The 12,903-nt window shown below is 48.4% G+C and overlaps 1 protein-coding gene across 1 annotated transcript in view; it reads left to right on the forward strand.

The window, feature by feature from the left end:
- IQCA1 (IQ motif containing with AAA domain 1) overlaps window positions 1-12,903 on the forward strand; it is a 165,754-nt gene that overhangs the window by 125,298 nt on the left and 27,553 nt on the right. Inside the window, exons 14-15 of the mRNA XM_008690299.1 lie at window positions 1,236-1,343; window positions 4,439-4,638. Coding sequence (XP_008688521.1) covers window positions 1,236-1,343; window positions 4,439-4,638 — 308 coding nt within the window. The remainder of the gene's footprint in view (window positions 1-1,235; window positions 1,344-4,438; window positions 4,639-12,903) is intronic.

Here is a 12,903-nt window from a genome sequence, read left to right on the forward strand (position 1 = left end):
CAGATCATCTCCAATGTCCTGTTGACAGCAATAGGCACTGGATTTACTGGTGGCTACAGGATCTCCTCCTGCTCTAGTGAAGGTGAAATTAACCACTCTCCTGTTTATTGCCTGCTCATTAAAAAGCGCGGGGATCGGAAGCTGCAGTGGAAGCTTTCGCTATCACTCATTCTCTCCACCAATACCCATTGTCCTTGCCAAGGACTATTTTTTCATGTGGGAGCTTCGAAAGCCTGCCCTCCACAACAACACAGCGAGCGTTAGCTGGTCTTGAATTTTCTTAGCATTCGAAAATGCTTTCAAGCTTTCCTTCTTCCACATACACGCCTGTGCATTCTATTGGACATACGTGTAGAACATCGAAAGCTCTGCAAGATCCGTACTTCTTACAGAAAGAAAAAGTCAGAAGAAAAAATGATCAAGACACTGAGACTCACGCACTGAGTGTTTTTCCTTCAGATCCAGGTACAAATCAAGAGAGAACGGTCTGAGCATGAAAAGGTCCCTCCTCATGACAAATGGAGACAGGCAAACTAATTTTCCTGGTGACCTTATCTAAATTAGTTAGAAAATAACACTTCAGATTTATGACGAGTTACAATTAAGACCTTTGATGCCTTCTAATTAAACCTGTAAAGATTTATTTCTGTATTATTCCTCTGGTAATCCTTTGAAAATGATAAAAATGTAAATGAACATTACCCGCGAAAGGAGATGTTTCTATTTATCCTAAATTAGACTCATAGCCTTCCTTTCAAATGACTGCATTTAGGTTCAGATTTACACTGCTCCAGTACAAATTCCACATTGATCTTAAATAATTTATTTTTAAAGTTTATGCAAATGTTAGGCATAATCGCTTGGAATATACATATAAATTAAATAAAGCCTACCATATTTTAGTCTACTTTGTATGTCCTTCATTTGAGAACTTTGTTCCACTTCACATATTCGATAGGCAAAGGTTATTTTTGGAAATCCTGGAGTTTAGTGTCCTATGCAACGGAACGCCCCATCACTGAAGCCAGGATAGAGGCAGGCGCTTGCACGACTGGACGGATTTTCTCAAGCCTTTGTCTGAGAGAAGATGTGTTCTCCGTGACCCTCTGCAACCCCATTCTCTTTGCTCAGAAATGTTGACTATGTATTCTGCGTTAGTTTTGCAGGTGCCAAGCTCACGCGGCTCGGACCGGCACAGTCTCCCATTTACTCAACCTCTGTTTCTGTTCCCCCAGGAGAGTACAGCTACCTGGGGACCACGCTTCGCCAGGTATCCATAGAGCCCATGCCTTCCCTCCTGGACGTCCGACAGCTCATCGCCCTGTACGGGATCTTGCCACTAGGTAAAGGCTCCACACGCCCCGTGGGCGTTTCCTAGAAGCAGGGGCACACTACTTGCTGCCTCTGGCAGCATCTTCCTGGTTGAATTCTTGGTGCTGAGGATTTTGAGTGAGGGTAGTTCTATTACGACCGTGCATCCCGGAGAGCACAGGAAGGTGCTACCCGGGAGGTCGTCTGCACCACTTCTGAGCACCTGCTTAACATTCTGGGCGGAAGGTCCTGTCGGCAGTCATCTGGAGAGATAATAACCAGAGCAAGCACCTGCAATTAAAATTAATCAAATTAGACAAAGGGCTAATGTTAGGCTGGCCTTTTACACACAGGCTTCTGTTACTAGTTCCTTAACAAAGCCGGCCTTTCATGCACCAGCGAAAGTGTATTTCATGAATCTAAAGGATCAAGGCTCCGCCGGTTTTCACTGACATCCAATCTAACTGCTAAATAAGATTCGATTGTGGTTGTTCAGACCAAAGGCCCACAGTTCCGCGGAATGCCGACAGGTGCAGAAAGGGCGGGGCTCTCTGTCACAGCGCTCTCTGCTGCTCTCATTGGCTCTTACCATTAATAACCTTTTTATGTGTGCGACCTGAGTCACCTGGGGCAGCCAGGCTCTGCTCTGACGACAATTCTGAAATAGAAATCGTGTTTTATTTGTTTAACTGGCTTTAAAATAATACGGGAGTAGTTTGGCTTAGACTTATTGGCAAGAAACAGTTCATTCCTCTTTTAATTTAATGTCAGAAGTAGTAAATGGAATTGGGGGTCAACATAAATTTCATATATATGCAAAATTTATATCATAAATAAGTATATGATACTTTGGGGGTCAACAAAATTAATAAGCAATATTTACGAGGCCCATGCAAATAAAATAATTAGCCCTCAACCCTCATCACAGTGTGATGGAAAGCAGTAGAGCAGAGAGCACCAAGACCCAGCATGTTGTTAATGGAACTCTTAAAACATCATTGAGGGAGGCGGGATGTTCGATCCTTGGCTCGAGGATACAAAACGATGGATGTCGTTTCCAAGAGGGCCTAAACGCATCAGAAGAACGATACTCAGGAAGCATCCCACCAGAACCCGAAGTCCATATGGCTGCTGACCTCCCCGGGCCCCAGGGCCAGCAGGCGTTTCTTCTCAGGACTTGTGTGTGTATGTGTGTGTGCAAGGCACGAACTGGCCAGACAGACAAGGACATTTACGGACCTGCCTTCGGGTGCTTCCTTTGAATTTCATAGATCTAAAATCGTATCCAGTGTCAACACAGAATGTGTTTGCTGGCTCTGTGTTCAGGTCTCCACTGCCAGGACTAGCCAACCCGGCCATTCTGCAGAGGGCCCCAAGGACACGCCGTGAGGCCACTCTGCATCCTGGCCAGGCAACACAAGCACCCGCTGGCCTCCAAAGCCCCGAGAGCCTCAGCCAGGGCTCCCAGGACGAGGTGTGAGCTTTCCAAGCCCCCTGGGCAGATACGGGAGCACCCAGGACGCATCTGGTCTGCGTTCACCCACTCGCCCTCCCAGAAATATGACTGCCCCACAGAACGAAGAGGGAGAAAAGGAAGGGAGGAGGACACTCGGCCAGCACCCTTGGCAAATCTGCAACCCTCAGCCATCTCCCAGGGACCCCTACGGCTGGCACCAGTCTCCCTCCCCAGCCCCTTTCTGACCCCTGCCATATCACCAGCAGGAATTATCTGCCGCTCGCCGGCACCTGCCTGACTTCCCACCCCAGGCCCGCAGTCACTGCGCCCTCTCACCCTGCATCTTCTCAAGGGTCCCTGTCTCTACACATTCCAGTTCTGCCCCTTCAGAGGCCAGCTTAGGTGACACTCTCTCCCGGAAGTTGGGCCTGAGGCCCCCATCCCACCTGGCCTGGAATTGGGTTCTTCTCCGAACCCTCCGTGGCTTACGCAGATCTCAGCACTATTTGCCTCCCTCCTGGTCACATCCACTCAGGTTCAGCGCTGTCCTGGCCATAAACTCTCTACAACAAGTCCTGACTCTTCCCCACTGGCCCCCAGCCAGGGCCACGAACTGAGCAGCCCCCATACCAGGTGCTCAACGGACCACACGGTGAATGACATGGCTCTCTTATCCTGAGCAACAGAATCTCCTTTATCACATTGCGTTCCCATACCCCTCACATATCACAAATAACACACACTGACGTCACTTCATTTTAAACAGCACTCGTTCAAAACTGGCTTCCAAGTTTATGTTCCTGATTATTTGGTAAATTTCCTATATCTTTTCAGTTACACTAGAAAAAAAAAGGCACCATAATAATCGTAATATGGACATAGTCACAACTGATCAAACTGCCCCGTCACTCCCCAAAGCAAAGTCACATGATAGTAGATGTCTTGATCACAACACTTTCCAGGATTTCACTTTATAATTGCTTAGTGCCAACGTGCGCTCCGCTTGGGTTCAGGACGACAGGAGGTGCTCGAGCCCGAGTCCCGCTCTGGCCCGGAGGAGATGGGCGGTGTGGCGGGCCTCCGAGTGCCTGCATAGTGACTCAAGGCACTTCATCAAGAGGTGTCGGGTTGACTCAGCCCCTGCTGCCAGGCTGGAACCCGGGGCAGATCGAGGAAGCCCGGCTACTACACCTGGCTCCTGCTTCTCCCCTTTCCCTCCTGAGAACCACAAATGAACATTCCCAGCCCCCCTCACCAGCTGTGTGTCCACATTCCTTTTCCTAAGCTTTCAAAGAATGTAACGCCACTGCCAACAAGCAGAGAAAATGCCCCCTCTAAAAAACATGCCAGAGGTAAGTGTTTGCAGGAATGTTCGTTAGAGTTAGGAGTTTGGAGGAAATTCTAGGGTGAGGGGTAGCAGGGAAGCCACGTACAGAATGAGTAAGTAAGGAGATCCTGTGGCCCCCACCTCGAGCCCTGACATACAAATCAAAGGGGTCACAGGCCGACTCCGACGGGGGATGTGCCTCCGGTTAGAAATGCTTTGGACACATTCATCACGGTTGCAGAAACTGGGGTCACGCGCTGCAGGAACAGCCTGGAGGGATCCTCGTCTCAGAGCCGCTTGGCTCCTCTGCAGGATTTTAGAGCCTTTGCCTCTGCCTTTCGTAGGTTCTGCAGCGGTGCACGAGAAGGCTCCTTTGGTGAAATCCCTGCTGCTGGCAGGGCCATCGGGGGTAGGGAAGAAAATGCTGGTCCACGCCATCTGCACCGAAACGGGAGCGAACCTCTTCAACTTGTCCGCAGCTAACATCGCGGGGAAGTACCCCGGCAAAAACGGCCTACAGATGATGCTGCACGTGGTGGTCAAGGTACTTGGTGCATTTCTTGGCTTCCAGCGCCCCTCCCTTGTTCAATTCCACGTTCAGATCCTGCCGCGAACTTTCTTACACCAACGAGCGCGGACCCTTGCCAATGATTTCCTTAGGCTGACGCGCCCATCTCTCTTAAACTCCCCATCACATCGGCTGTAAATCACTTTGTCCTTGCATCTGGCCAAGCACCCAACAGATAGAAACAGCTTCTTCCTTTGCATAAACAAGCCCTACTGTCCCGTCCACCGCAGGAATCCTTTCCTGAAATGCCCCACGTGTCACTGAAACCGGAAGCCCCGATTTCTATCTCCAGCCCACCTTCCTTCAGTAACTGCATCAATCACTTGCATTTTGGGGTACTCTTTCGCACATGGCGTGAGTTGCCAGGGTACGGTTCCCTGGGCATATCCGCTCCTCACACAGGTGATACCGAAGAGGCTGCGGGAAGCTAAGCTGACCACGGTGGGGGGGGGGGGCGNNNCGGGGGGGGGGGGGGGGTACTGCGCCATCAGGTCTGGGCTGGAGGATAGGATATTCTAGAAGATCCGTGCACTACCCAGCCCATGACCTTAGACAAGTTCTTCACCTCCCTGCGTCTCTGCCTTATACCACCAAAATGAAACAGACCAAAGGATCCTGTCAGCCCTAAAAGCAAGGATTCTCCGATATTTAGATATGGACGATGATGGTGAGAGACAGGTGTTGATAGGTAGCTAGGCAGATGATAGATAGATAGATAGATAGATAGAGACACAATATGCTTATATACACATAAGGATTAGCAAGTTTTCAAGCATTTTGATACAGAATATTCACATTTAATATTAAAACTCGACGGGGTTTAATTTTTATTTCATGGAGTACCTCAAGGTTGTCTTTATGCTGTTTAACTCACTTTTAGTTGCTAGAATGCCACATAAGCCAGCTTTTCCTGCACGAAGGTGCTCACGAGCCAGGAGGCCCCACACCTGGTGCCGCATCAGGTGCATCAGCTCTCCGGGGCTCTCGGGCACGGCTCTATGTGAACAGTGGCCCGTTGCCCATAGGAATGGTTCCTTTCCCACACTGTGTTGACAGCCAGAGAGAGGACGTGATGCAATGGGATTTCATTCTCTTAGCCACGTGGCCGCCACCACTGTGGCGAGAGTCAGGACATTCCCCCCTCTCCTTTCCCCCGCTGCTTGTGCTGCAGGAATCCGTGGAGAGAGAATTTCGAAGAGCTGGGCGATGGGAGGGGCGGAAGGTGGGTGGGGAGTAAAGACCACTAAGCTGTGTAATAGAGCGCCTCGCCTCATATGGACCACCTGGGTCACCTCTTTATGGTGTTACGTTGAATGTTCGCAGCAGCCCCATGAAAGGTCCATCCTCAGCCCATTTATAGATCAAGACACTGGGGCTCTGAGAGCTTCAGTAACTTGCCCAAAGCCACCGAGACCACGTGGCCGAGCTGGGGCTCAAACCTAGGTCCTTCTTTGCCCTCCTGCACCATTCTTATCAAGGTAAAACTTATATAAGGTGAAATGCACAGATCTTAAGGATACATTTTAAGTGCAAGCTTTGAAAAACGTACACAACCGTGTAGCCACCCTTTTAATGGGTTGTTTGGTCCTCATATAACTTCTGCTTTGAAATATCCGCTCAAGTCATTTGCCTACTTTTCACCGCGTGGTTGGTCCTGTGTTTGCGAGAGTTCTTTGTATATTCTGGACACAAGTTCTTTGCCAGACGTACATACTGCAAACATTGTCTCTTGTTCTGTGACTTCCTTGTTCATTTTCTAATTTTTTAGTCGTTTACTTGTCCCATCACTTCCTGCCATAGGGTATCGAAACCTCCCACTGTGATCGTGAAATTCTGTATTTCTCCCTCTCCTTCTGTCGGTTTGTGCTTCACAGATGCTGAAGTGCCGTTGGGAGATGTGTCCACATTTAGGATTGGTGTGACCTCCTGCTTGGTTATTTTATCATTATGAAATGTCCCTTTTTGTCTCTGGCAGTACTCCTTGTCCTGAAGTCTACCTGCCCTGATGCTAATAGAGCCACATCAGCTCTCTTGATAACTCTCTTATTTTTAATGTCTTCAGAGTTAAAGTGCATTTCTTGTGGACAGCTTTCTTCTTCACCCTGACAAACGTATGCCATTTAATTGGAGCCTTTGCTCCGTTTACGCTAAATGCGGTTATTCATCTGGTTGTGTTAGGTCCGCCATTTTGCTCTTTGTTCTCCATTGCCCATGTCTTCTTTTATTCTTCTGTTTGTCCTTCCCTGTCTTCTTTTGGGTTAACTCAGTACTTTTCATTACTTTATTTGGATTCCTTTATGGTCTTTCTAGCAGTGCCTCTTTCTTACTTTGCAGTGACTGCCCTGCGGATTACAGTAGCCATTTTTTAACTTAGCGCAGTGTCCGTGGTTCATATCGCTCTATTTTACATAAAATGTGAGAACAATAAAATTCATCTGTGATCTTGTGTCCTTTATATTTTTATCATACATTTATATCTAGAAATGTTATAAACACCACCATAGAGTGGTATTATTTATATTAAATAGTCATTTGTCTTAAAGAAATTAGGAGGGGGGGATTTAGCATTTTGTACTCATCCACGTGTTTACTCTTTTCAGTGATCTTGTGTTCCCTTCCACCAATCCAAGTTCCCGCCTGCTGTCATTTTACTTTTAGCTGAAGGACTTCTTCAGCATTTTTTTGCTGAAGGTCTGGTGGCTACAAATATTTTTTAGCTTCCATTTGATTTATTTTTAAATGCCTTTATAGCACCTCCATTTTTGAAGGTATGTTTCGCTGGATATAGAATTCTGGGCTATATTTTTCTTTCAGTGCTCGCTTTAAAAATGTTATTCCATCATCTTCTTACCTCCATATTTCTGATAAAAAGTTATCAGAAATTCAAACTGTTGATCTCGTGTATGTCATGTGTCATCATTCTCTGAATGCTTACAAGTATTTCTCTTTATTTTGGTTTTCCTCAGCTTCACTGTGATGTGCTGGGTGTTTTTGTTTTTATCCTGTACTTAAACTGCTTGTGGCCCACTGTGATCATTGAATCCATAAATGTATGTTTTATACCAAATTTTGGAAATTTTGGCCACTGTTTCCTCAAATATTCTTTCTGCCCCATTTTCTCTCCTCTCCTTCGGATGCTCTAATCACGTGTATATTTGACTGCTTGACATGGTTCCACGAGTCCCTCAGGTCTTGTTCTCTCTAGTTTCCACATCGGATGATTACTATTAGTCTTTACTCAAGTTTACCTACCTTTTCTTCTACCATTGCCAATCTGCTATTAAGCCTATCTTGTGGATTTTTTCTTTTGTATTTCTCATATTTTTTCAGTTGTAGAATTTAACTTTGTTTATTTTTATAGACTTTTATTTCTCTCTTGCAATCCTCCATCTGTCCATTCAATATGACTGTCTTTTCCTTTAAGTCAGCTTAAGAGCTGCTTTACAGTTCTTGTCAGCAAATTCCAACACTGGGTCATCTTGGAGCCGGTTTCTTTTTCTTTTCTTTTTTTTTTTTTTTTAAGATTTTATTCATTTATTTGACAGAGACAGCCAGCGAGAGAGGGAACACAAGCAGGGGGAGTGGGAGAGGAAGAAACAGGCAACCAGCGGAGCAGGGAGCCCAATGTGGGGCTCGATCCCAGAACGCCAGGATCACGTCCTGAGCCAAAGGCAGATGCTTAACGACTGTGCCACCCAGGCGCCCCTGGAGCTGGTTTCTATTTGACTTTTTTCCTTGACCGTGTGTCACATTTTCCTGTTTCTTCATATCGTTAATAAGGGTTCTCTGCATATTAGACATCTTGGATGATATGTTGTTGATAATCTGAGCATGCTGGGCTTTATTCTGACAGGTAGTTAAATTACTGGCCAATCAGCTTGGGCTTGCGAAGGTTTTGTTTTCCATTTTGTTGTTGTGGGTCTATTTTGATTTTGCCCTTCGTCTAAGGTGAAACTCTTAGTCCTAGAACATCATCTTCACTTTAGTGAACCTTAAGTGGAAAGCCTGAGGTGTTTAGCAAGCACCTTGAACTTGGCAAAGGCTAAGGTGTATGCTCAGTTCTTCTAATTTTCCAGCTCTGGCTCTCCACTGAGCTGCTCAGAATCCTCCAGCATGCGAGCACATTTCTGAGGCTAGACAAAGATTTGAACATGAGTTGGAATTTAAGGCCCAGCAGCCTGGCTTGTGGCCTCGTGTGCTTACCCACCAAGCTCTAAGCACTAAGTGTTTCAGAAGAAAAGTCAAAGAAACCTGTCCTCTTGCCTCCTCCCCGACCCACCCACCCCTGGGAATAAAACCGTAAATTCATTCATTCTAAATACCTAATTTTTTGACATTGTCAAGTAACAGACAGAAGCATATAAATATTAAAATATTGACATTTCATTAGCGTCCATATATACCAGATCCTGTTCTAGCGCTTCTCTATGCTAACTCATTCAATCCTCGCAACAACCTTACGAGGGAAGCACTGTCATTATCCCCTTTTATTGATGAGAAAACCGAGGCCCAAAGCATTTAAGCAATTTTCCTGGCTAGCAGTGCTATAATGGGAGCCCGTACAGTCTGGGTTCAGAGCCGCCAGTGTAATCGCTGCATGACTCTGCCTCTAACTGAAGTAGGGTGGAAGTAAGCCTCTTCTCCCTCCTACCGAATGGCTCGCTTACTCCTGGTAGGACCCTAGGACAGAGCCAATGGCGTGAGGATGACGCGGTCTCTCTCAAGACGTTGTTGTTTCTGCTGCTGAGAGGTTACCTTGATATCGAGTAAGCTGTCTTTGCATTTATTAGAATCATTGTCCCGACATCATGTAGGCCCCAAAATGCCGAACGTCAGGTTATCAAAATGCGGAAGAGTGTGGTTGCCCACCGAGGCCGCTCCGTGTCGGGGTGCCTGACACATACCTCATTAAGCCTCCCCTTTACCACGTGTGTAACTGATGAATGAGAGACGCAAAGGTCTCGGGAGCGGGCGGCATTCAATTAAAAATCACGTGCAGTGAGGCCACTGCGTCCTGGTGTGACTGACAGAGCAGCGATCTACACTGCAAAGCGGTATTTGCTTTTAATTAACCAAAGAAAAGCGGGAAATTATGCCTGTGCCAGAAGACCAAGGGCAGGAAGCCATAGTGCCTTCCTGCGTCCCGGGAGCCGTAGAACGGGCTGTGGCTGGCACGCGGCAGAACAGGGGTCCTCGGCATTTGCAGGAGAAGGTGAACCACAACAGAAGGGCCTGTTACTCATCACGTCTCCTTGTAAAGAATCCTTATCCCTGAATTAATCTCCAGGAAGTCAAGAATGCAACTCTTAGGAAACCGCTCCTAACCGCGCTTCTGGCTGGTGGCACTTAGGGCTTCACGCAGCTCCCTGTGCACACGCGGGGAAACAGCACGGAAACGCGCCTGCGATTTGCTTTCATGGGCACAGATTCCAGTCCATTTTGTGATCATGATTTTTGGCGGGTTCCTTTGCTTTACACACAATAATGCTAATGGGTTAACAGCTTGGATAAGGGAGTTCCTTGAAGAAATGAGTTTACTGTACAAGTGAGTAACTGTTATCTTAAATTCCCTCCTTTGCTAAAGCTATATGTGGAAAAGAATACACATCTGAATTAGAAATATATCTAACAACTGAGAAATGTCATAAATGCTTACTATTTAATACATGTTTTGTGAACAAAAGAAGTTATCAAGGAGGGGGCACCCGGATGGCGCACAGTCAGTTAAGCATCTGACTCTAGGTGTCGGCTCAGGTCATGATCTCAGGGTCGTGAGGTCGAGCCCCACGTTGGGTTCCATGTTCACATGGATGCTGCTTAAGATTCACTCTCCTGGGGCGCCTGGGTGGCACAGCAGTTAAGCGTCTGCCTTCGGCTCAGGGCATGATCCCGGCGTTATGGGATCAAGCCCCACATCAGGCTCCTCCGCTATGAGCCTGCTTCTTCCTCTCCCACTCCCCCTGCTTGTGTTCCCTCCCTCGCTGGCTGTCTCTATCTCTGTCGAATAAATAAACAAAATCTTAAAAAAAAAAAAAAAGATTCACTCTCCCACTCCCCCTGCCCCTCCATCCCCCCCACCCCAGTCTTGTTGTCTCTCTAAAATAAATGCATAAATCTTAAGAAGAAGAAGAGGAAGAAGAAGAAGTTGTTGTTGTCCTCAAGGCAAGACACCAGCCTCCAGGTCTTCATGACGGTAAATCGGGGTGGAAAAGCCGGAAGGACTCTCCCCTGGCCTGGAGTCTGGCACATGTGAAGGGGTTTTACACACACTGTCCTGTTTAACTGCGCCAGTCCCCGCTGAGGCAGGAATTAAAGTCTCCATTTTGCAGACAAGAAAAGTGAGGCTCCAAGTGCTTAATTTGGTCCCAAATACTAAAGAACAAAGAGCCTGGCGTCTGGATCCGACCCCAGAGCTGTCACATAGGCCCCAACAGGCCCCTGGGGGAGGGAAGCGTCCTTTGTGCCCAGCCTGTGGCTGCCGTGCCCTCATAGTGACCGGAGGGCCAGGGCATTCCTGGGTCAAAGTGTGTCAGCTGAGGACACTTCAGCATGAGAAGGTGAGGAACTGGAAGCTACTGCATGCTGTCGGCACCCCAGTGGGTTCCCACAACTTCCGATTCCCCCTTGTCCGGCACCCTCTTCTCCTGACCCTCCAGGCCTCCCAGGAGAAGGCCGAGGGGACCCCAGCAGAGCCAGGAAGGCAGACCAGGCAGAGAACTCCTTGTCTCATGCTCCAGGTCTTGGGAGAGATGATTTCTCCTCCCTGTGGTCCTTGAGCCCTCCCTCTCCTCCAGTGAAGGCCAGACTTGGAGGGAGGCCACCCCCCACACCGGGCGGCGGGTCTAGGCCACATGGCCTGCACTGGCCTGCATGTCTGGACAAAAAGAAGCCATTTGCGCCTTGGCACCACCCACCAGGGGCTCCTCGTTGGGCTCACAGCCAACAGCCTGTGGCCGCATGCCAAGGGATCGTGCCCAGATGTGCTGGTATAAACAGCTGGTCCAGGAGTCAGGTGATGGAGAGCCCAGCCAATTATGTTTCTACAGCTCATCCATGACTTATACTCTTGATTAATAACCCAAACAAAGACATTGTTGCTGTTTGTGGATGGTGGTTGTTTTTTTCAAACACACAGATATGTAGTAAATGTCATAACTACGGGATCACCTTCACAAGGAGAATTCAATCAGGGTAAAGCAAACACCTGGTCCACCTGACCCCACAGCAAGGAGCTGCTCCCGTGAAAGGAGGGGAGGAGGGAGAAAGGGGAGGGGAGGGGGGACGGGACAGAAGCAGAATTTAGGGGCTCTGGTGCAGCACCAGGGATGAAAATAAGAGGAGCGGGGGGCCGGTGACCCCAAGTCCTGAATGGATCTGCCGTCAGAGGCCAGGTCACCTTTCACTGCTGCATGGAGGCCGTTTCAGGTTGAGGAAGGGAGCACGCATGGACATCAGAACCTTTATTGTTTAGCGCACTTTGTATTTCAGAGCAGTTTTAGGCTCATGGCAAAACCGAGCTGAAGCTACAGTGTCTCCACATCCCCACGGAGGCCTGAGCGGACTCCGCAGGGAGGAAGGGCCCCAGACCGTGGGTGCCCCAAACGTCGTCTGTCAGTAAGGGACATGCTGGCATCCTGTGGACCGAAAGCGACCATAAATATCGTGTCCATCCGCTCCGGCTCTGTGGAAGGCTAGTGGGGATGGGCTAGGACCAGGGTCAGTCCAGCGGTATTAAAAGAGCGTTAACCAGTTTGGAAACACCTGAAGCCGGGAAGGCTGTGGATGTGGCTAGAACGTGCATGGGAAGTTGATCAGGGATGTACACACAGGCCTGAACCCTGGGCTGCTCAAAGTCGGCTCAGCCGTGCAGTTTGGCGTGAAGCCATTAGCCCTGGTGTGGCTGGGAGTGAGCTGGGGAGAAGAGGGGTTTCCAAAGGGAAGTGCAGGTGATTTGTAAGCCTCATGCCCAACAGCATTCAGACATCTTCCCCCTTGAAGACAGCCCGATCATCAGCAATCACATCGGTGTGTTCCTGTGGCTAGCACTGACCCGATGCCCCTCACAGCACAGGCTATCCACGGGACCTGTAGCTTGGCTCCCCCCTGGTCTTCTCCTCTGCCTCCGTTTACCTTCCTTCCCGTACAGGGTCAGCCCAGCCGGGCTCCTGACTCTTTAATACACCTCTGTGCTGCTTTCGAGTATCATTTATGGTTTATCCCAGTTAACACCCAGTGAGGACT

The sequence above is a fragment of the Ursus maritimus genome, unplaced genomic scaffold, assembly GCF_017311325.1.
Source record: "Ursus maritimus isolate PB19 unplaced genomic scaffold, ASM1731132v1 scaffold_1, whole genome shotgun sequence".
Taxonomy (NCBI): Eukaryota; Metazoa; Chordata; class Mammalia; order Carnivora; family Ursidae; genus Ursus; species Ursus maritimus.